The 22,561-nt window shown below is 45.2% G+C and overlaps 14 protein-coding genes across 14 annotated transcripts; 7 read left to right on the top strand and 7 right to left on the bottom strand. All coding sequences in view use genetic code 12, as the record gives it.

Moving 5' to 3' along the window:
• Positions 1-103: 103 nt before the first annotated feature.
• On the top strand, positions 104-790 carry SNO1 (putative pyridoxal 5'-phosphate synthase; the record flags this gene model as incomplete). Its single annotated transcript, XM_001483205.1, has 1 exon — positions 104-790. One exon carries the CDS (start codon positions 104-106, stop codon positions 788-790), a length of 687 nt encoding a protein of 228 aa, XP_001483255.1.
• A 51-nt stretch (positions 791-841) lies between these two features.
• On the top strand, positions 842-5,344 carry IML1 (Iml1p; the record flags this gene model as incomplete). Its single annotated transcript, XM_001483204.1, has 1 exon — positions 842-5,344. One exon carries the CDS (start codon positions 842-844, stop codon positions 5,342-5,344), a length of 4,503 nt encoding a protein of 1,500 aa, XP_001483254.2.
• An 89-nt stretch (positions 5,345-5,433) lies between these two features.
• HOM6 (homoserine dehydrogenase) lies at positions 5,434-6,591 on the bottom strand (the record flags this gene model as incomplete). Its single annotated transcript, XM_001483203.1, has 1 exon — positions 5,434-6,591. The coding sequence occupies one exon, from the start codon at positions 6,589-6,591 to the stop codon at positions 5,434-5,436; it is 1,158 nt and encodes a 385-aa protein (XP_001483253.2).
• Positions 6,592-6,625: 34 nt separating this feature from the next.
• EXG2 (glucan exo-1,3-beta-glucosidase) lies at positions 6,626-8,032 on the bottom strand (the record flags this gene model as incomplete). Its single annotated transcript, XM_001483202.1, has 1 exon — positions 6,626-8,032. The coding sequence occupies one exon, from the start codon at positions 8,030-8,032 to the stop codon at positions 6,626-6,628; it is 1,407 nt and encodes a 468-aa protein (XP_001483252.2).
• A 371-nt stretch (positions 8,033-8,403) lies between these two features.
• Positions 8,404-9,018, bottom strand: TOM20 (Tom20p; the record flags this gene model as incomplete). The annotated part of the gene is made up of 1 exon (XM_001483201.1): positions 8,404-9,018. One exon carries the CDS (start codon positions 9,016-9,018, stop codon positions 8,404-8,406), a length of 615 nt encoding a protein of 204 aa, XP_001483251.2.
• Positions 9,019-9,233: 215 nt separating this feature from the next.
• On the top strand, positions 9,234-9,824 carry PGUG_03979 (uncharacterized protein; the record flags this gene model as incomplete). Its single annotated transcript, XM_001483200.1, has 1 exon — positions 9,234-9,824. The coding sequence occupies one exon, from the start codon at positions 9,234-9,236 to the stop codon at positions 9,822-9,824; it is 591 nt and encodes a 196-aa protein (XP_001483250.1).
• Positions 9,825-9,988: 164 nt separating this feature from the next.
• On the bottom strand, positions 9,989-10,804 carry MGM101 (Mgm101p; the record flags this gene model as incomplete). Its single annotated transcript, XM_001483199.1, has 1 exon — positions 9,989-10,804. The coding sequence occupies one exon, from the start codon at positions 10,802-10,804 to the stop codon at positions 9,989-9,991; it is 816 nt and encodes a 271-aa protein (XP_001483249.2).
• A 44-nt stretch (positions 10,805-10,848) lies between these two features.
• PGUG_03977 (uncharacterized protein) lies at positions 10,849-13,206 on the bottom strand (the record flags this gene model as incomplete). The annotated part of the gene is made up of 1 exon (XM_001483198.1): positions 10,849-13,206. One exon carries the CDS (start codon positions 13,204-13,206, stop codon positions 10,849-10,851), a length of 2,358 nt encoding a protein of 785 aa, XP_001483248.2.
• Positions 13,207-13,860: 654 nt separating this feature from the next.
• On the bottom strand, positions 13,861-16,425 carry PGUG_03976 (uncharacterized protein; the record flags this gene model as incomplete). Its single annotated transcript, XM_001483197.1, has 1 exon — positions 13,861-16,425. The coding sequence occupies one exon, from the start codon at positions 16,423-16,425 to the stop codon at positions 13,861-13,863; it is 2,565 nt and encodes an 854-aa protein (XP_001483247.2).
• A 220-nt stretch (positions 16,426-16,645) lies between these two features.
• Positions 16,646-18,082, bottom strand: SEC61 (translocon subunit; the record flags this gene model as incomplete). The annotated part of the gene is made up of 1 exon (XM_001483196.1): positions 16,646-18,082. One exon carries the CDS (start codon positions 18,080-18,082, stop codon positions 16,646-16,648), a length of 1,437 nt encoding a protein of 478 aa, XP_001483246.2.
• A 236-nt stretch (positions 18,083-18,318) lies between these two features.
• Positions 18,319-18,744, top strand: PGUG_03974 (uncharacterized protein; the record flags this gene model as incomplete). Its single annotated transcript, XM_001483195.1, has 1 exon — positions 18,319-18,744. The coding sequence occupies one exon, from the start codon at positions 18,319-18,321 to the stop codon at positions 18,742-18,744; it is 426 nt and encodes a 141-aa protein (XP_001483245.2).
• Positions 18,745-18,948: 204 nt separating this feature from the next.
• Positions 18,949-19,983, top strand: FBP1 (fructose 1,6-bisphosphate 1-phosphatase; the record flags this gene model as incomplete). The annotated part of the gene is made up of 1 exon (XM_001483194.1): positions 18,949-19,983. One exon carries the CDS (start codon positions 18,949-18,951, stop codon positions 19,981-19,983), a length of 1,035 nt encoding a protein of 344 aa, XP_001483244.2.
• Positions 19,984-20,321: 338 nt separating this feature from the next.
• Positions 20,322-21,701, top strand: PGUG_03972 (uncharacterized protein; the record flags this gene model as incomplete). The annotated part of the gene is made up of 1 exon (XM_001483193.1): positions 20,322-21,701. The coding sequence occupies one exon, from the start codon at positions 20,322-20,324 to the stop codon at positions 21,699-21,701; it is 1,380 nt and encodes a 459-aa protein (XP_001483243.2).
• Positions 21,702-22,084: 383 nt separating this feature from the next.
• Positions 22,085-22,540, top strand: PGUG_03971 (uncharacterized protein; the record flags this gene model as incomplete). The annotated part of the gene is made up of 1 exon (XM_001483192.1): positions 22,085-22,540. One exon carries the CDS (start codon positions 22,085-22,087, stop codon positions 22,538-22,540), a length of 456 nt encoding a protein of 151 aa, XP_001483242.2.
• Between the last annotated feature and the right edge of the window lie 21 nt (positions 22,541-22,561).

Here is a 22,561-nt window from a genome sequence, read left to right as displayed (position 1 = left end):
AGCGAGTCATACGAGATGCATATATGCACATAGGTGAACATTATGTGAGCGTTTTCTGCTTGGCATCTGAGACACTCACACCTTGGCGACATACAACTTGGTTATGACACAGGCGATAGTTGTTGGAGTATTGGCGCTTCAAGGTGCGTTTATAGAACATATAAAGTTGTTTCAAGCTGCAACCCAAAAAATTCCGGGCCATGAATTTTCTTTTATAGAGGTCAGAACGGCCAACCAGTTAAAAACATGCCAGGCTTTGGTGATCCCCGGAGGAGAAAGCACCGCCATGTCTCATATAGCTCAACGGACCGGAATTATAGAGCCACTTATGGAGTTCATCAAGTCGGAACGTCCAGTGTGGGGCACCTGTGCGGGATTGATTTTTTTATCGAAACAGCTTGTTAATGGAAAGCCCGAACAGACTATTTTGGGAGCTTTGGATATCGAGGTGACTCGAAATGCATTTGGAAGACAGCTTCAATCTTTTAGTTCCGACTTGGACTTTTCCTCTTTCATCGAGGGGGTCACCGATTTCCCCACAATTTTCATACGAGCACCGGTGGTCACCAAGGCACCGGCCGACAAGCATGTAACTGACTCGAAAGTGATACAGGCTCCGTTCGACTACAAGAATGAATCTCCATTGGAAGTGCTCCATAAGCTCGATACCGGCCTTATCGTTGCCGTTCGTCAAGGACAAGTTTTGGGAACATCATTCCACCCTGAATTGGGAGAAGACAGCAGATTTCACCAGTGGTTCTTACAGGAATTCGTATTAGCATCTATATAGCCCATGCATAATGACATATGCATCATGTAGGTTTGACGTAGTTATTTATGCATGATTCCCCCAATTTTTGCAACATTTTCATGCACAGTGAAACCAAATCCGCGCAGAACATTTGATCCTCATAACTTAGCCAAAGTCATGCAACAGCCTCGAAGGTTGAACATGCAGCATGCCTCGCTGCTGCTGCATAGATCCCCACGACTACACCCTCATCGTAGCGTGTCTTCTGCAACGGCTTCGTCGATTAGTACCATGAAAAAACAAGTTGGAACCACCATCACCATCGGACGCAAGACCACTGATTCACCAGAATTGCTTCCTGAACCAACAATTGACTACATCAGCGTACCTGAAACCGAGGTACCAAAGCCAGACCGCCAGATTGAACCGGTAGTTGTAACCGTGTGGTACCATGAAGCTAGCACATCTGTTGAAGATGTCATTTTCGATTGTTCTTCCATACCTGGGTTCAATCCCGGAGATATATGTCGCCTCGAGCCCATTGGTCGACATAAGAAGCCCCAGCGACGGCTTGTGTTCACAATTCCTCGAACGTCACTGTCCGCAAAAGAGTCCAAGCCGAATACATCGCTGACACAAAATGCACCATTTACCAAAAAACCACCATCTCAAATATCGCTCCTTTCAAACCCATTGCAGAAACTCTTGGATCTTCCTCCTCGGGCACTCATGCAAATCTGCAAGCTCTCAGATACCTCGGGTGTGGTTGCGGAGACGGTTGAGGTGTACCTCAAAGACATCAATCTCTCACGAGACTCAATGTGGAACCTCTCAGCAACGTTGGTGAACACTTGTGTGTTTGTAGACAAAAGACTTTCTTACTTGGAAACGAGATGTGGAACCATTCGAGCCATTTACAGAAACGGAAAGAAACAGGCATCTGGTTATATCAACGATCAAACCCGGATAGTGTTCCGTTCTGAAGGTGCCCACATGACATTTTTGGTTCAGATCTCGAGGGAGATGTGGCACTTTGAGGAAAATGGCGAAATCATGTTTCACAAATTGGTCAATTCACTTTTCCCCAAACTATTTCGCAAATGGAGATCCAATGCTGATCACCATTCCATCTCAATTGTATTGTTCACCAGTGTGGATCTCACAAATATTCCCTGGGTATCCTTGGGACAAGGAGAACGGCCCAGTGACCGCAGAGACTATTTTCGGGTGGTGGTGGATACCGTCAACGTCAATCAATGGGACAGAATAATGGGAAATTTGAGAATTGAATTTGCAAATTTTAAAAGAGATATTATGCTCCACAAGACTGAAGACAGCAGAAAGTATATCATGGAGGGCCAGTCCCTCCCAGCGGTAAAGGGAAATGTTCTCGAGGCTATTAATTTGGGAATAGTTCACATCTCTGACAGGTTTAGAGATACGGATTTGAAACACACCAACAACAACTTGATACTTATAACCCCAGGAACTGGAGTGTTTGACGTTGAATACGATTTGCTTTTACAAACAAGCAGAAAAATGATGAATTTGGACTGTGCTCTCGACATAGTTAGTCTCAGCCAGCCGCCTTTGCATATAGTTCCACTTTTCAGGTTTAAAAACCCAAACAAAGACGGCTCTGTTTCTCAATGTGTTCCCCATTGGTGTGATATTTCCTTCTTTGGAGAGTCGTCTGACTTTACCAATCATTGGATTCCTCGGTGCAAGATATACGAACTTCAGATGATGGGAGTTATGGAAAACGAAGTCAATGATGCCAAGGTGCCTCGTCTCAGTGTGGAAAGAGATATACGTTCCATTAGCGAGGCTATGGATAGGTACGATTTGGGAGTCTTTAAGACAAATGTTACCAAAGATGAAACTTCCAAGGAAGAAACTCCTTCATTAAAATTACCCAGACCGGTAGATGCCAATGCTACGCTTTCTCTCATAGGCAGCAAATCGGTGGCTTTGGGCACGAGAGCTTCTACGGCCAAATTCGATGCCACAACCACCAATTCTAGCGTTTTGGGTACCGTCGCACAGGGCGGTGTTGAAGCTTCGGCGCTTAATTCCTTGTACTATTTGAATCGGGTTCCCGATTTGAAACACCCGTTGAAACAAGCACCTTCTGTTCGTTCGATGAAAAGCGTTTCCAGCAAATTGAACTTGGAACCTGTCAAAAATTTGGCTGCGAAAAACGAAAAAAGTCAGCACATTATACCTTCACGACCCAAAAAGACTGCAAATGATGTAGAAAGCCGTCAGTCGTCTCCACACGAGAGTCTGCTCCGATCTTCGTTAGAGTTCAAGGGCAAAGAATTGGCCCAGTGGAGAGACTCTGGTGAAAAATTCGAGGCAACGGAAAATGCGTCGGGTCGAAACCAACCATATTTGTCCAGAATGGAACGATTGGACTACTGGACAGAGATCAAGAACCCGTCACAAGAGCTGCATTTTGACATTGTTGAGTTTTTACGTCAAAGTCGCTGGAAAAACGTTTTTCCTCACGGTGTCAAACGAAGACAAATCAACTGGAAATCTCTACAAGCGCCTGCTCTGCTTCCATTAACCACCGATTCTTTTCCCACCACCTCACAGCTTGAAGAAGAGTACACCTTCCAGCTCTATACTGTTTTACTCAACTGGGAAAATCTGAACCACATCGACTCCAATTACCTCTTGATGCACGAAATGATAAATTTAAGGTTACGCTTAGGATTCCAGATATGTTACGGAGACCATGTGCAGCAAGTAGAGACGGCCAGAGGTGGAAATCCCGACAAAATTCTCAAATATTACCCTCAAGGAAACTGTATCGACACCAGAATATATCTCCAGTTGGACGACCAAATCCACCGGATTCTCTGCGATGTCAATGGGCATTTACACATTCATTTGTACCACAAACGAAAGAATGAAACCAATCATATAAGGCTAGGATATCACGACTTTCGAGCTCAAGACTATAAGCCATTAATTAGGACCAGATACGCTGACGATTTCTCACCTTCATTGGTCAATTTCATCAACACCGAACCACCAAGTTTTAATTGGAACCAATTTGACCAGCTTCTTGCGGGGTACGACGATGCTATGCCTCAAGAAATGAAGCGATTCCACAGGATGAAGTTTGTGGTAATGCCGTCAGACATTCCCAAAAATGCTTACTATATCTCAAATGAAAAATTAACCGAAGAAGAGATCCGAGTCGAAGGGCTTCGGAAACTCATAGCGCTTATTGAAAAAGGACGAGTTATCGATTCAGCAGACAAACAGCCTCGTGGGAAGGAAGAAATTTTACCAGAGATCAATTTTTACACGGGAAATTTGTACGATTATCTCAGTGGACATATAGAACTCAATGAGTATAGCGGAGCCAGGAAATTGGTGGTGAAAGGCTTGAATAAGTCCACTGATCTCGTCTACCTTGCAGAGCTTTTACAGGGAAGCAATGGGCTTAATTTGGTGGATCGAACATGGCACTTTACTACACATCCATACTGTTTTTTGGGAAGTCAACTTGTTTCGTGGTTGATCGAAAATTTGGACGATATCGATAGTAGAGAAGAAGGTACCAAATTTGGGCAGGAAATGATGAAAAATGGGGTGTTCAAGCATGTGCAAAACAGGCACAGTTTCTTAGATGGATACTATTTCTACGAGTTTGAGGATGGGTACGTAGACCATTCTTCAAGAGCCGCCAGCAGCAACAAGTCGTGGTTTAAAAAGAAGCCTTCTACACCCACCGAGTCCAGAAAAAGTTCAGTTTCTGCCGACCCAAAGTCACCTCATACAAATTCCGGACAGGAAAACAGTAGTGAAAAACCACCTACCACAAAGTTCGTTTTGAGTCGATGTGTGGACTTCAATGTGGATCCTCTCAACCGTTCTTTCAGACCAGAAATTATCAAAGTTCACTACGATAGAGTCCACAATCCAGAGCACTGCTACCATATAAGATTGCAATGGCTAAACACCACAGCCAGGCTCATTGACGATACTATTACTAACTGGTCAAGACTCTGTGAGCGCCATGGACTCAAATTGGTGGAGCTTCCGTGGAAAGAAATTCGAACCTTTCCCAAAGTTGCACCACTTCACTCTTTCGTGGACCTCAGATTGGCTATAAATCCATGGACAGAACAAGAGTTTTCCCACGAACATATACTCCAGAACAACAAGTTTTACTACCATGTGTTTCTCCTCAAGAAATGTGACTTTTTCCTCGACAACCGGTCGGCTTTATTCTTTCTGAAAGAGCAGGTAGAAATCACGTACAGTTGGGGAAACCCATCTTTCAAGTATGCTCAGTATGTTCATAAGACAGGATCTTATATTGTTGAGCTCCGAGACAACGGAGACTTGTTCTTGGCACCAAACAATATCCACTTGGCGAGATTGAACTCCATACTGAGTACCATGCCCGATTCTGATGCGCACATAAAATATCAGACTCTAGATGCCCAGAAAGTGATGATGACGTTTCGTGCTACATGTACCAACAGTAACAGACTTCGAATGATATTCAAAGAGGCGCTCACTGCGTGGAACGAGGAATACTCAGCGGGAACGTTGCCCGTAGATATTTAGAATTATGAAACCGAAAAGTAAAAGACTGAAAAATCTGAAAAAGTGAGAAACGGAAAATCGAATCTGCATTTATTCTACCTTTATCTTTTTTATGCAATTCTCTCCGCAATCTTGAGGGCGTCCGCCAACACCCCGTGCGCTGTCACCTCGGCTCCGGCTCCGGCTCCTTGGATGATCAATGGGTTGGGATATCTTTCAGTCTTGAAAGCCACAACATTGTCACTACCTTTAAGCGACGCAAAAGGATGGTCAAAGCCGTACTTGCCAATTTCCACCGACACCTTGTTGTTCTTGAAGTCCACTTTACCGACAAATCTCAAAACTTTGTTCTCGGCGAGAGCAGCGTCTTTGACTTTTTGAATGACACCATCGAATTCTGGCAACGTTTGCATGAATTCGTCCGAGCTTTCAACAGATTCAAGCTGTTTTGGAATCAAAGACTCCACGGGGAACGACGTAGGTGACTCGACGTTGAAACCAGAAATTCTGGCCAAGATAGTTACCTTTCTGGCCACATCCAAACCATTCAAGTCGTCTCTAGGGTCGGGCTCGGTGTATCCCAAGTCCTTAGCAACCTTTACAACGTCGGAAAACTTGACATCTGAAGCTTCTGTCGTCGAAAATTCGTTGAAAATGTACGAAAGGGTGCCAGAAAAGATTCCCTCGATGGTTTCAACCTTGTCGCCGGTAGCGACCAAGTCCCTCAAAGGACCAATAATAGGCAAGCCAGCACCCACCGTGGACTCGTGGTAGACCAAGCCGCCGGAGGGAGCTTCCAGGGCCTTGAAAATGGCGTTCCAAAGAGACAATTCTGAGGAAAATGCTTTTTTGTTGGGAGTTGCAATGGAGATTCCAGCTTCAACAAAACGAGGGTACGCTTCGGCAATCGAAGAGTTGGAGGTGTTGTCGATCAAAATCGATGGTTTCTTGGACTCTTTGAGGAACTTGACCAAGTCATCGACGCTCAAAAGTGGTTTGGCGTTGGCGGTTTTGTAGTTAGCCAAATCGACCGGCTGGTAGTCGTTTGAAAAAATGGCTTCTTTGGAAGATCTGGCAAGATAAACAACATTGAACTTGATGGCTGACTTGAGGTTCTTGAGCTGGTTGAGGAAAGCCGAGCCGACCACCCCGGCACCAATTATAGCAACGTTTACAGACTTGGACATGTGGTGAAAAGTGTGGAGATGATTTTGGCGGTGCGATAAAAATGCTGCAAAACCGGGACTGTATATAGACGACTGGTACATCGACTTGGACAAAAGTATGTATGGTTCGTTTTGTTCAAATGATCAGCATTAGCACTGCCAATATAAACAACATCCACTTGTTCATAGCTAAATCGCCGGATTCTCCCTTCTTGGCGTCCGGATCTTGTCCGTTGACGATAAACTTGCGATCCGATAATGGCTGCGGCATCAACTTCAAATCGACCAACCGGCTAAAATCCCACTCAATTGAGGTTTCTGTCTTGTAGCACCAGAATATCCAGCCATTTGCGTTCCGCTCGTACTGATCTAGTTGCATCTCTATGAATTTTCGGTAATTTTTCTTTTTTTGCAGCGACCATTTACTCCAGTCATTGATGTCCGCACAAGTACCAATTTTCTTATTGTTGTACGGCTTTTCGCCTGCGTATCTTGCTCCTAACCCGACCCCATTGAGCCAGGGGGTGCAATCGGTGAGTGCTGCCAGCCACTCGCCAACTATTGCACGGTGATGCTTGAGCTCTTTTTTCACATCGGCACTCCAATTTTGGATCGATTTGAGATGGTCTGCGGTCAGCATGTTGAGCGCCGAGCTGGAAAACACCTCATAGTGATGGTGGTCAATCAATATGTTCTCGCTGGTCATGAACTCGTCCCAGTACCCAATTTTCTGGAACCCGTCTTGAATGACGAGAGTATGGCTGGCCCGATTGACTTTCTTGGAATCGTCCACAACGTCTTCATAAAAGCTTTTGAGTTTCTTTAACGAAAGTTTGGTGGAAAGCGGCTCGTTTACTAGCTCAATTCCAATTATGGTGCCAGGGTATTCCGCGCTGAAGTTGCCAGAGTACTTTGAAAAAATCTTGTGGAGAACTTTTTTGGAAAGATCAATATTTTCGGTGTGATTGAACCATCCAGGGTACCCAATACTCCGCAACCCCGAGTTATCAAATCCATTTTGCGACTGAGGTACACCATGAAGGTCAATCCACACTTTGAGTCCGTATTTGTGAGCCCATTCTATTGCTCGATCCAAATATTCTTGCTGGATATCAGACTTGTATGGGTCACTTTTTAGCGTGCTAAACGCCCAATACCCAACTGGAATCCGAACCATATTGAGCCCAGCACCCTTGATGTCTGAAAAGTCTTTTTCTGTATAGAAATTGTCCCAATGTTTTCTTAGACGAACCTCAGCTTCTTCTTTACCGAGTTTCTTCCAGTAGTGGTATTCGTCCACTGGTATATCTTTTTCTGTACCATTTGTGCTGTTGAACTCGAGGAAAAGAGAAGGTGTAATATAGGGTTCGAGAACGAGCCATCCACCGAGGTTGACTCCTCGAAGAATATGTGGATATGTGCCTGTAGTGTCATTTAAGTTTGTGGAATTAGTAACATCTGAAGAGTTTTTGGAAGCTAAACTGTACAGAAACGCGTGCACGGAGACTAGGAGCTGAAATGCTGCTAAAAATGTGAAAAGCATGGTGAAAGAACCCTAAGAAGCTGGATTTGGGAATGGAATTGATTGTGTGATTCGTCGTAGAAATTCAATAAGCTTTGAACTTTGTTGGTTTATAATATTCTCTGTTTATGATGATGAAGATCTATTATCTTGAGCCACTGTGGATGTGAAAGTGAACAAAATGGCCCGGAATTTGCCATGTGTTCAAAACGGTTGTTGTGTATGATTGATGCTGCAATCTGTACCTGAAATGGGAAGTCTATCTGCAGGACCATGGCGAATAATTCAACTAACCAACAGCGTTGCTACCAACTTCTTACTACACTGCAATTACTTGCATTATTTACTCATAAAGTATTCTATCCTCTTGCTTATATTCCCCCATATGTACATTAATCAAGATCAGCCTCCGATGGTTTGATTTCTGGCTCTTTGTTGGATCCAAGAATACTGGTAACTGCCGCTGGCGGTTGCACGGCAATCATCATTACCACAATTTCGTACACTTCTTCGGGCACAGACCGCTGGTAGATACCCAAGATATCAGTAGGGTTGGGATACACTGCCAAAGCTTTGTAGAAACACAACGCAGCATCCATTTTCTGACCGGGCAAAGACAGCAATTGTTCACCCAACGCCACCTGTTGCATAAAAAAGTTCTCCTTTTCACTGAGTTCGGTGGGGATTGGATTCTTCTCGAGCTCCTCGGCTAAAGCTTTTTTGATGGAATCGAGTTTGGATTTCTTGGACTCTTCTTCCACCTTCTTAGCTTGCTTTGCCTGTTTTACGGATTTCTTTTTGAGGGACTTTCTGAATTCCTTGGAGTTTCTACGGTTATAGTCGAAGTATACCGCGTATGCAGCAACCGCGGTGGCGGCCACGGCTGTGAATGTCAAAAATTTGCTCATTATGGAGAAGTGTTGCCGAAAAGTTTTGAGGTGAGAGCGGGTGGTATGCAGGAGGATATATACAGGATAATTGTGCGGTATATGCAGTAGATATCCCATATAACTATGGTGGGAGATTAGTGGCCTAGAAAGAAGTTGAAACGCTGAAAGTTTGTTGGTGTATTCTAGAGGCAACAAGAAGGGTCCGGGACTTTCCCAGACCGTGAAAACTTTCTTAAAATTTTCAATTGAAGGGTGTCGTTTTTGCACTTTTTTGTCTTCTCTGCAGTACCATTACCATCGTTTCTCAAACTTTTGATTGGACGTTTTCCCTAATGTCTGAGGTCGAAGCTGCACCAAGCTACCCCAGCTCTCAATTCAAAACTCCAAAGCTAGGAAACATCACCAATAGCAACGCATATCCACCATGGAAGCCCGTGGATACTCGTAAGGAAACTTTACAAGTATTTCGCTTCTCGTTCTACACCACTGTTGGAGCGTATGCTTGGTTATATTTCTGGAAAAGAACCACTTTCAAGTTGGGTTTGCCATTGACGGTGGTTGGGTTTGCCACCGTGGCCACGGGAACGAAAGGAATCATCACCAACTTGCGGGAAAAGAACGATGCGTGGAACACATTCTGGGCCGTTGGTGCTGGAAATTTGGTATGTTTATCTGCTGGATTCAAGTCCATGCCTGCTAAACATAAGGTGATGACGGGACTTGGCGGTGCTGCGCTCACGGCGTTTTTGGACCATGCTTTCTGGGCTCAATCGCCATCTTTTGCTGGAAGAGATGCGAAGTATTTGAAGGCTAACAGCGACGAAGACGTGCCCAAACAGCAGTTCTGGGATATCTGGAAGAGAAGACCATTGTCGCAGACCGTAGAGGAGTTGGGAGCGGGACGTGGAATCTTTAAGCCATAGCATAAATGAATGAGATTAGTAGAAAGATAAACGGTGAAAAGAGTATTATTTGAGGTTTTCTCTGTTTCTGTTTCTGATCTGTTACTTTCTGTGTGTCTGTCACTTTTTCTGTTCAGTTCTGTTCAGTTCTATTTACACTTCTTTACACTTTCTATTCTCGCTTCCTACACAATCTTGTATGGATAGTCGAGCGTCTTGTTCAGCTTGAGCTTCCAGAGCTTCTTCTTCTTCTTGGTGGTCACATGTTCCGCAAACACCTCGTCACAGTAATCCTTCTTCCATTTACGAATAAAACTGGGATCCCACAATTCACTGGCAATTCCCAAATCCTTACAACATCTCATCAAGGCGTTACTTTTGCATCCCTCCAACGCAGTGGTGATCTTTTCCTCGCCTCCGTAGTAATCCTGCTCGCCGCGGGCCACACTGACAAGTCTTCCGTTGCAAATAAGGGCGTATTCACGAGATATTTGTTTGGGTGTAATGTGTGATTCTGTTCTCGGCGCAAGCCCCCAGCCTCCTGGACCAAACGCCCGGTTGAGAATTCGTCTATACTTTATTTCAGGAAGATAAAGAAGTCCATCTGGCTTGATTTCGATATCTTCTTTGGAAATGGGGGCGAGAAGAATGTCGATAGTTTCCTTCGGAAAAGCCGCAGCTCCCAATCCATGAAACGAGCCTGACCAGTCGATGGCATTCTCATGTGGATTCGCGTTACTAGAAATACTGGTGATCATTGGGTTGTCATTGAAGGAAATTGGTTTTTCTGTGGAATTTGGCTCGGTTTCTTTGCGAACGGTTTCTACCACAGGAGTTGCTGGAGGCGGTGATTTTCTGACTGCGGTGTATGCCGTACGCCTGGTTGACGTGACCAACGTTCTACGTCCAAAAACGATACTCTGTCGTAACATTCGAATAAAATGAGAGTCGCGTTGATAAATGAGATGAATTTCATGGGAGCGCACACCCACTGCACCCATACAAAAGATACTACACTCTCCACTGGTGCAACCTATATTCTATGCTATTGCTCCTTATGCTTCAACCGCTCGATAAATTCAAAATCATACAAGCACTTGCGCAAGGGCTTGCCCATGTTGAATTTGGATGTGAGTCGATGGTAGTTTTTGTTGTCTTTCAACTCTAAAATCAGATGCTGTAATGAATGGTCCAACATGAATTTTTTCTCCATGTCATGATACATGGTGTACTTGTGTGTGAGGTAGTACTCCATCAAAACGTCCTGGTTCAGCTCGAGAAGCCGAACCTTATCTTCTATGGTCATCTGGGTGACCAATTCCACCAATTTATCTGGATTGACTTTGTCGCCGTCTTTGTAAAGATTCTCATCAAAGAGTGGTGTAAGATGATTTTCGAGTACCCATAATCTCACCTGTGGCACAAAGTAGTAGCCATTGAAATGGTAGGCCGTGGTACCCTTGCTGTATTCGTAGTTTAACATCGACATGATATCGTTGGGAACATATACGGGAACTCCTCCCAACATCGAGTATCGTAATGGTGAAATTTGCTCGAAACTCAACCAGTGTTTACGACGATCCATGTAAAGTTCCACCTCTTCTCCCTTGGAGTTTTTGTTGCGAATGTATGTTTCGTACTCGGGAGGAGGTTGCTCGTTGTTTCTGCCAACTCCAGTGATGTCGATGTAGGTTCCGGTATCGATATCGATGAACCGAGCATCAATATGATTGTCTTTCTGAGGCCTGTCACGATGGTGGATAAAGGTAGAACAGTCGATAAGATAACGACCATAACCCTCACTAATGTCTTCCACTACTAAAGTCATATTATAATTTTTCAGTAAGCGGTTCAATTCCGATGAAGGCATTTGAATATCCACGTCAATGTCAAATGGAAACATGAGCCCGTCCCAGTACCACGAGAGAAGAGGTCCGTGAGCGATCCATGAGATAATGCCCTTTTCTTCCGCGAAACGAAACCAGTTTCGTATCAAACGATCCAATATAATTTGCTCTCTGATCTCCAAATCTTGCGTAGTGTAGCCTTCGCGAACATAACGTAAAGCACCGTTGAAAAAACGCCATTCGTTATGCCAGCCGGGATCTTTGTTATCTTGGTCTTTCAACAAAGTTGCCAATTTGTAGTAGGTGGGCTCGTTGTCAACCGGCGTAATACTGGCCATTTTCAACCCATCATAATGGTTGCGTTCATGGCGGGTTAAGCGGTTTTCAGCAAGAACTGCTGGATCATAATGAAGCTCCGATGTCATGGCAAGCTCCATTTTGTTGAGTCTTGTTTCGTACTGCTTGATCTGTTGGTTTACTTTATCTTCACGATAATTGAAGGCTTCAGGTTCAAGGAAAATTTCCCTCGAAGCATTGACGTCCTTGTTTCTCGCTATGCTGTTCATGCGGTAGATATCATCACCTAAATCGAGCGGACGAGGCGGAACCGTGGTGAGAAGCTGGCGGTATTCCTCCTGACAGTTTATCACCAAACTATTTCCGATGTCATCAAGATGATTGGCGTTGATGTTTTTGCGGTCCAAGTATCGCTCGAACATGTCAGTGTGGACTATTCGTTTTTTCTCCAGAACCTGAGCCTCGTAGGTTCCGTCTTTAGTCAAGAAAATGATGGACATGGGGTTTTCCTGTGACGCCAACATGAACGCTTTTCCTTGCATCATCACCTGTTTATGAGGAGCTTTGTTCATGGGAGAGCCGTGTACAACAAACCCAGGAAGAAAGTCCTTGGACGGTAATCCGAGTTTTTGGGCATCGGCATCGGTGATATCTCGATGATTGCTACAAAATCTGGGGTATTTTGTGGCCTTGTTGATTTTGGATTGGAGCCATCCACAGTCCACCCGTTCTTCCTGGGGCTTTGCCAACTCCTCGTTGAGCATGGTGAGGTCCATCCAGTCCGACCAAGCAAAAGGAACTGTAATTTCCACATCTTTTGCCTTTTCATTCTTGGGATTTTTCGTCACCAATTGGTGCTTGATTTCGTCAAGATACAATGCTAATGTGAACCTCGGATCGTAGAACATCTCTGGTCGGTTCACCCAGGTTTTTCTATCTTCTTCACCAGGCAAAAAATCCTTTGGTTGGATGACCAAATCGGGTTCCGTCACCTCCGTCTGCGCCAACCAATAAGTATCTTTGTCCTGTTCCACTTTATGAAGAAGTTCCGCCACCTTTTGCTCGGGTGTATACTCGCTGTAAGGTTTGTTTTTGGGGATTTCTACCTGGTCATCAGCTTGGTAATTTTGAAAAGTAGCGTGTTTCAATGCTAGCTGTCGAAGCTTTGCCTCTTCATTAGAATATATATGAGTAAAGTAGGCAAGATTAAGCACGATCGCAACACCTAGAATGACCTTCACTACACGTGTGGAGAGCATGGTGAAGTGATTTCGAACGCGGGGCCTGAATTTTGCTTTTTAGTTTTGATGATGTTTTCGTGAATATTTTGCGTCGTGTGACAAGTGGATTTTCTTTTTTTTTTTCGAGGGGTGAGATAGCAGGCAGTGCGACTTCCGGTCACACGCGACTGCACATGTGTCGTATGCGGCACCCCCGAAAAGTGATGATATTCGACGAGTTCCGAGGGCGCGGAGTAGGTTTTTCACCGAGATGCATGACGGTTGCGATTGGCGAGCGGTTGCGGGCGGTTGCGGGCGCCATCGCAGATCGAGGGGCGGGGCGAGAGGGGCATTGAGGGGCGTTATCTTGACGCTGACTATGTATTGAGGTACTGAGGTGTGAGGTCGGTACTGTGGCGCTGAGCATCGGAATTATCTCATTCCGACCCTGCATTATGCCGCATGGATCGTGACCGGGCTGAAGCCGCAGGTACATAATACGATAAGATTGATTGGGAAGGTGGAACAATAGACTCGCCGTGCATGTACGACGAGGAGATGCCCAATTGGGAAAATTCACAGTAAATTCAGTAGTATTCAATCAGAAATAGTCAGAAATTCAATCAGAAATTAATCAGAATTCAGTCAGTGGGTCTCTATAACTGGTCTTATACAATTACTATCTATATTACATTAGTCCCGGTGATGTGCTGGCTTGTCGATGTGCTCGTAGTTGAATAATGGTCGTCTAAACGGTTTTTGAAACTTAAATTGTGACGTGAGTCGATGGTATTCAACATTATTACTGACTTCGTCCTCTGCCCGTTGATGTCCAACGTCTCCCATCAACGTCTTTTCTCCGTGCGGCATGTCAAAAAGATACGTGAGTTCCTTTCGGTGTAATTCTGTAACGTCTTTCGTAAGGTAATATTCAAGTAGAATATCTTCGTCTTTTTGTAAAAGCTTGAGTACATGGGCATCGCCCATAGAACGTACTAGCAGCGAGAATACCTCGGTATCCAATGCGCCATCTTCCTTGTAGTATTTGTGGTCGGGGAACAAAAATTCGAGCTTCAGATAATGAATCCATAAATTGATCGCATCAACGAAAAAGAACCCTTCGTAGGTATAAGATGTCATTCCTTGTGAGTATTCATCTCGAAGAATCTCCTCAATGCGGTTTGGAATGTAAAGAGGAACTCCTCCCATCATGGTGAATCGTAATGGCAGCAACTCGTTGTACAGTGAAAAGTGAAGATTGCGACAATTGTAAACCTTTTTAACTTCACCAGCTCGTTCCGATTCCGCAATCATTTCGCTATACTTTTCGGGTGCTGGCTCGTCACTAACTCCTAATCCAGTGATGTCGATATAAGAGCCTGTGTCAATGTCTATGAATCGAGCATCGATGTGGTTTTCCTTGTACGACTTTCCTCTATGATGGATAAATGTGGAACAGTCAATAAAGTATTTTCCGAATCCTTCGGTGATTTCTTCAATCACTAATGTCTGATTATAAAGCTTGGAGAACCGCGCCAATTCTTCGGCTGGCATTTGAATATCGATATCTTCGTCAAACGGGAACAAAAGTCCATCCCAGTACCATGAAAGAAGAGGCCCATGGGCGATCCAGGAAATGATTCCTTTTTCATTTGCAAATCGGAACCAGTTTCTCAAAATTCTGTCCAATAATACCTTTTCACGAATCAAAAGCTCGTCTTGATTCCACCCTTTTTTCAAGTATCTCAACGCACCATTGAAAAACCTCCACTCGTAATGCCACCCGGCATCCTTGTCGTTCTCAGGCACATCGAAAATAAGCCGAGCCATACGGAAATACGTCTGTTCTTTTTCGATGGGAAACTGATTGGCATACTTGAGCCCGTCAAAGTATAACTTTTCGTTTCTGGTGAGTCGGAGAAGATTGATGGAATGCTGGTCGAATGCAAGCTCGTCTCTCGTGAGATCATGAAGTTTGTCGATCCGTTCCTGGTATTCAGCAATCTGCTTGTCTATCTTGTCCTGGCGGTAGTCGAAAGCGGTGTCAGGAAGATACAATTCCCTGGAAACGTCCGGGTTTGTTTCTTTGATTTTAGCCACCATGCCGTATTCGTCGTCTTCTGGGTCGAGAGGATTGGGTAAAACTTTGTTCGACAAGTCGAGAAATTCCTTCACTGGGTCCATAATAATGCTTGTATCGGGGTCATCATAGGTGATCTCGTTGTCCCGCAAATAGTTTTCAAAAAGATCAGAGTCGACAATGCGTTTCTTGGTGTCTATCTTTGCCTCATAAACACCGTCTTTACTCAAAATTATCATGGCCAATGGGTTCTTGGCATACGTCAAAAGATGCGACTTTCCTTCCCACATACGGATTTCGTTGGAAGCCTTGTTTGTGGGTGACTTTTTCACGACAAATCCAGGCACAAATTTGGTCGAAGGAAGCGCCATTTCTTCGAGATCTTGTTCGGTCAAATCGGCATTATTGACACAGTAGTTTGGATCCTTGGCTGGAATATGATGCACGGCTTTCATATACTCACAGTTCTTACGGCTGGATTCCGGCTTGACGAGCTCCTCATTGAGCATTGTGAGATCGACCCAGTCGGACCATGCAAAAGGCACCACGATTTCGTGGATTTTGAACTTTTTGTTCTCGGGGTTTTTGCGGAGATACTGGTTTTTGATCTCGCTCACATAAACCGCCAACGTGAACCGCGGGTCATAGAACACCGTGGGCCGATCCACCCAGTTTTGAGGAAGAAAATCGTGCACTCTGATCTGGAGCTCATTATGTGTAAGTTCGGTATGGGCTAGCCAATACTTTTGTTTATCAAGCGTGACCTGGTTTAAAAGATCAAGAATCTTTTCTGCGTCCGTCAACTCGTCATACGGTTTTTTAGGAATATCATAAAGTTTTTTCGTCATCGGCGATGTCGTCGATTTGTCATTATTTTGCTTCTCCCCGTTCGTCAGTTGGTCATTTTCGCCCCCGTTTTCCACAGTAGACGTGATTGGCATCGCCTGCTGCGACAGAGACGACTGACCACCAGAAATCTTCCCGGAACGTAAAATTGAAGAACTCCATCGAGGCAAAGTCGGTCCCTTTCCGAGGTACAAAGATGCAAGATAAAGAGCATTTATGATAGCCACGACTATAAGGATGAATTTGACATGCTTAGGGTTGAACATTCGCCTGACCAAGGGCGCTATTTTGGCCATACCACAAAGCTCCTGTAGGTTGAATAAGTTTAGCATCGCAAAGGAGGTGGTGACATTACACAAAAGCAGTGGTGGGTGGATGTCGCGACTTCCGAGGGTAGAGAACGAAAAAAGGCACGTAAGTGAGGGGCGCCAAGACCGATGCGGTGCGGCCTCGCGCGGCGGCAGCTCCGCGGAGGTGCGGTGAGCCGCGGTGCATATGCAGGTACATAACAGAGAATATTTTTCATTTGCAGTTGAATCTTTCTATATATGCCTAGATACCGTCGGAGAACCCCGACACAACCGACTTGCCGAAGCCTCCTTCCTTCATAGCCAACTCGTAGTACCCGTAGATGGTGGTCACCGACAACAAGATCGAGGTTCCAGAACCCAAGGTTCCCATCAAGTCACTTACCACCGACAACGCGCCAATTGTGGCTCCACCAAATGCAGCGGCAGTGGGGATGATTTTTTTCAACTCGCGGTACGCCGAGGTGTCTCTGTGACCGGCAATAACCAAGCCTTGTTCCTTAAACTGCTTGGCTACGTCACGAGGAGAATTTCCGGAAATTTCAATCCAGGTGGTGGAAAACATGGCACACGATCCCAACACGAACAGAATGTACACCACAGTCTTGACTGGATCCAACAATGCCTCTGTGAACGAGAGAGGTGGTTGCATGTAGTAGGCGAGACCGGAAACGGCAAAGAGTTGAGAAGAGCCTTGACGAGCGTCCCATGAACCCAAGGTTTTGACAAAGAGATTATCGGGCCAGCGCATGAACAACATTTGTGAGATTATGAAGATGTTGGACGAGAGGGCACTTTGTAACATAATGGGGATGTTGGAGGTGTAGAACAACCGGATAGGGTACAGACCGTAAGGACCTCTTTGGCGGGTGGATTTGACGGGCAATTCGATACGGAAACCTTGCAAATAAACCACCAAGAAGAACATGCCGACGGTGGCCAACAACTGGAACATATTTGGCAAGTTTGGACGGTAAAATGCCTCGATAAGAGCACGCTTTTTGTCACGGCGAGAACCCAACAAGTGGAAAAGAGCCACCACGGCTCCTTCAAATTCGGTACCTTTTCCGGTATTAGAAGTGGTAGGGGCGAAAGCTTTCCAGAACACCTGTTCACAAACGTTGGTGGCGGTAAAAAGGGAAATACCCGATCCCAAACCGTAACCTTTTTGGAGCAATTCATCCAAAAGAATCACCACCACACCAGCAAACACCAATTGCAAAACAAGCAACAAACAAACACCTACGCCCAACAGTTTAGGAGGTCCGTACATTCCCGTCAACACGTACACGGTAGCCTGACCCACGGCAAGAAGAATGGCAAAAAGTTTTTGTGCGGTTTGAAACTGTTCACGATCATCCTTATTGGACATATCTACGTGAATCAATTTGGTTCCTTGTAAGAGCTGGAACACCATACCAGCGGAAACGATGGGCGAAATACCTAATTCCATCAAAGTACCTCTATTGGATGCCAACATCATTCTCAACCAGTACAATGGATCGGAGTCATTTGAAGACACAATTCCATAAAGCGGAATTTCCGACATCACCAAGAAAATCAACAAGGTGATTCCGGTCCACATGAGCCGTTGCTGGAACACTACCTTTCTTTCAGGGGCAATGACTTCCGGAACAAATGGCGTGAAAGGTTTTACCACATCTAGTAAACGGAAACCCATGACGAACACAACTAAAAGAAATTAAAAAGACAACTTAGAAAGACAACTTGAAGAACAGAAACCAACGGATTACCAGTACGGATCGAAATTGTAAACCCAAATAAACTAAGGTGAACCTAATCAAGTGTGAAAAGTGGAGGCCGCGCTGTCCTTTGGTTGGCGCGTCGGGAAAGTGGTGTAGTGGGCGACGTGCGGGTAACCGCGACCGATGAGGGACCGATGCGACTTGGAGAGGCATGGATAACTGGGCAGCGAAGCTTGGGGAACCGAGGCCGGTCGCTGCAGCGACAGCAGTGACAACTGGCGCAGCAACAGCTGGTAGCAGAACCGGAACTGCCAAGGGTGCAGCTGAAAGACGTGATAAGCATGCAGGTGATGCAGACGCAGAGGCAGCGTCTACTGCGAACACTGCGAACACTGCTTCTCCGTTCAACGCTGCAGAAATCGACAACTACCTCCGCGGAGTCTACACCCGGTTCTCCACCGACTCCGTCATCTACACTCCCCTCGAATCAACGTCACAATGGAAAACAAAAGTCGACCGCAGAGCAAGCATAAAGGAAAAGAACGGGGCGCGCAACGTTATACGTCACGACCGGCTGCAGGTGGACATTTTGTTTGAATTGAACCGACTGGTGTACCAGCAGCAGCGGCGCAAGTAGTGCAGTAGATTCAAGTCACATTATTTTTTGGCCGTATTTTTACCTTATTTTTGGTGTATGGCCTCTTTTGGCCGATTGGCCGTTGGCCACCTCGGGTAAAAGGACTGGCCCGTCCTGCACCCCCGCGCGAGGCTCGCCCGGCGCTAGTGGCAGCAACCGCCGGGGAACTCTGGGGTATTATAAATAGCAGTACACGCCACTTCCATGTCATTTTTCACCATGGTTAATACAGTTTCAGAACAGATGCATGTCGACACCGACATCATCACCTTGACAAGATTCATCCTTCAAGAGCAACAATCTAGAGCTCCAAAGGCTACCGGAGAATTGTCGCTTTTGTTGAATTCGTTACAATTTGCTTTTAAATTTATTGCCCATAACATCCGTCGAGCCGAATTGGTTAATCTTATAGGTATCAGCGGCAGTGCTAATTCTACTGGTGATGTGCAAAAGAAATTGGATGTGATTGGTGATGAAATTTTCATCAATGCAATGAAGAGTTCTAACAACGTCAAGGTGTTGGTCAGTGAAGAACAAGAAGATTTGATTGTTTTTGAAGGTGGAGGCCGTTACGCGGTGTGTACTGACCCCATTGATGGTTCATCCAATATTGACGCTGGTGTTTCCGTAGGAACAATTTTCGGAGTTTACCGGTTGAAAGACGATTCTCAAGGTTCCATCAAGGATGTGTTGCGTCCAGGAACCGAGATGGTTGCTGCTGGCTACACCATGTATGGTGCATCTGCTCATTTGATGTTGACCACCGGAAATGGAGTCAATGGCTTTACTTTGGATACCCAATTGGGAGAGTTCATTTTGACTCTGCCTAATTTGACCATCCCCAAGTCTCGTGCCATCTACTCCGTCAATGAGGGTAACTCTTACTACTGGCCCGAGTACGTCAAGAAGTACTTGGAGGATTTGAAAAAACCACAGGAAAATGGTAAGCCTTATAGTGCTCGTTACATTGGAAGTATGGTGGCTGATATTCACAGAACATTGCTTTACGGAGGTATCTTTGCATACCCAGCCGACTCAAAGCTGAAAAATGGAAAATTGAGAGTGTTGTACGAATGTTTCCCTATGGCCATGTTAATGGAGCAGGCTGGTGGATCTGCTGTGAACGACCGTGGTGAAAGAATTTTGGAAATTGAACCTAAAGGAATCCACGATAAGAGTGGAATCTGGTTGGGATCCGAGAAGGAGATTGAGAGATTCTTGTCGTACATGAAGAACTAGATGTATATAATGAAATCATGAGAAAAAGAGGCTAAGTGTAAAAGGACTGAAAGAGCGATAGGCTCTGAAGCTCTCTTCACTTCTCATTTCGATCATAATAGTTTTTTGTATGCTCCTCCTTTAGATCCACCAATTGGTCTTTCTGGTCTTTCTCTGAAGTCTATCCACCTTTTTTCATACCTCTCTCTTTCTCTCTTTATACCTTCATCTTCCTCTTCCTCTGCACCCGTGCACCATCTCTCGAATCTCCACAGTCTCAGCAGTACATCCCATTTCGGCCCACATCCACGCTTCCATTTTCTCCCCATATTCGCCACAAATTCTGTTCCGAGCTCCCCATGGCTAAACTCATCTCCAGAACTGCTCACCGCATCCGCCACTACCTCAGTTACCATGTTTCGCATCGACGGTTGAAAGTTGGTTCTTTCATCGCTTCACTTTTATGCTGTCTTTCGGCCGGTTCAATCCTACTATTTCTGCTTTTTTCGTATTCGTTGCACTCGTTAGGTCTTTCTTACCTCGAGATAAACTCCATAGCATCGGTTTCGGCCGTCGGCATGTACTTGTGTCTTCCTATTTTAGGGTACCTCGCTGACACTCATGGACCTCCGCTTTTATCGTTGATCCTGATTTGTTGTTTTGTTCCCAGTTATTACTACAACGCTTATTTGGTGCAATCCAGTGCCAGATCTTCACAAAGAATAAGCGTGGCGTCACTTTCATTGACGTTTCTTCTCATTGGTTTGGCCACTTCGTCGCTCTACTTTCTGTCGCTTCTCACCTGTGCCAAAATATTCCCCAACCACAAGGGGCTTGCGATCTCGCTCCCGGTCACCTGCTACGGCTTGCTGTCTTTGATAGGGTCGCAGGTACTCCAAATGGGCTATTTTCGTCCGCAAACCCACCTCGATCTTTATCGAGTATTCTGCTTTTTCGGCACATTTTACTTGGCCATGGGAATCGTAAATTTCCTAGCAGCACTGCTCGAGCTGATGGAGAGCGATGTGATCTTTTCGGACCATGAACCGTTGCTTCATGCCCATCATGACCCAGAAGAATGCACCGACGATGAGAGTTTGCGTCCAGTTCGGTCCACGTTATCACAGAACCAGCGTCGTCGCTTTGCCAGCTTCTTGGCTGATCCGCGGGCTTGGCTTCTTTTGGTTTCGTTTGTGCTTAGTATTGGGCCCCTAGAAAGTTTCCAAAATAATCTTGGTTCGATCGTGGAAAATATCTCGAAAAACCAAAACCTTACCACCATGGTGAGCATTCTCGCAGCCTGTTCTACAGTCTCCAGGCTCGTTGCTGGCGGATTGTGTGACTGGCTTCATCCCGGCAACGACGAGTCTGCGGGAGGAGCTTTGGTGGTTCTTCCTCTCACCATTATCGTTGCTGGAATTGGACAATTTCTCGTCAATTTAGCCAACTTGAAAGTGGCTACTGGTGTCAGTGGAGCCGGATATGGTGGGCTTTTTACGGTGTATCCCACTATAATAGCGTCAATTTGGGGTATAGATATGCTAGGCACCATCTGGGGCAGTTTTATGGTGGGACCAGCAATTGGTCTGGTGATATTTCTGCTTCTTTATGGTCATGAAGCAGACGGCCACTGTCCGCAAAAAGGGTGTTTGCAGAGGTATTTTGGCATTACCACCATTAGTATGGTGTTGAGCTTGGGGCTAGTTGCGGCGATGATGGTCAAGAAACGGAGGAATTAAAAAACCGAACAAAAAACTAGCAGAAAAATTCGAACAAAAATTTGAACAGACGAATAACAAAATCAGTCATTATATTTGAAAAGAATCCTTGTTCAGCAGAAAAGGAGCAATTGCATCAATTCATTGATACCCACACTGTCATTTCCATCGAGCATTAGATACACTCTCAGATTGAAATATGGTTCATGGTTTATTCCAAACCATGAACACTAATCTGGTCAATTTCACACATTATGGACAGACCATTTAATAGAGATTCTAATCATTCACATTACGAGCAGAATTAGAAACTTTTCACTTTTCAATCTACTTTCATTCCACCTTAAATCACTCTTTCTACGCTGATTCTAGTCTTTCCTTCAGTACTGTATCATATACAATGTATGTCGTGTACCCTGTCTATACTCAATTACTCATTTACTCATTTCCTCCATCACCCTTTTCAGCTTAGCCACTCACTTTCGCGTTTATCGCAGCCGCTCCGAAACCAGCGCCAGCTCCGATCTCCTGCACCTGCCGCGTGCGTGGGCTGCGTGCTGGACAATGCTGGGCCTGCACCGAATCTGCAGTACCTGCGCCAGCGCGACTGTGGTGCAAATCCTAGTATCAAGACAAGACTACTAAACAATCTAAACGAGTCAACAACGGTTAGCTCAAAATGTCATCTCATACACTCCATTCCTCTTCTGCTCTTCTGCTCTTTTTTTCCTTTTTTCTTTCCTTTTCTTTTTCTTTTCTCTTTCTTTCCACCTTCGTGCCGCTACCGAACACGATGTTTTTTTCCGCCACGTATCTCACCATATATAAACCGCGCCGTGTCGCCAGGTCTCTGCGCTTAATAGATTTTAGGCGGTTTTTCA

The sequence above is a fragment of the Meyerozyma guilliermondii genome, genomic scaffold (assembly GCF_000149425.1).
Source record: "Meyerozyma guilliermondii ATCC 6260 scaffold_5 genomic scaffold, whole genome shotgun sequence".
Lineage (NCBI taxonomy): Eukaryota > Fungi > Ascomycota > Pichiomycetes > Serinales > Debaryomycetaceae > Meyerozyma > Meyerozyma guilliermondii.
Note: the sequence above shows the minus strand (reverse complement) of the source record. Positions and strands in the feature narration are given on the sequence as shown.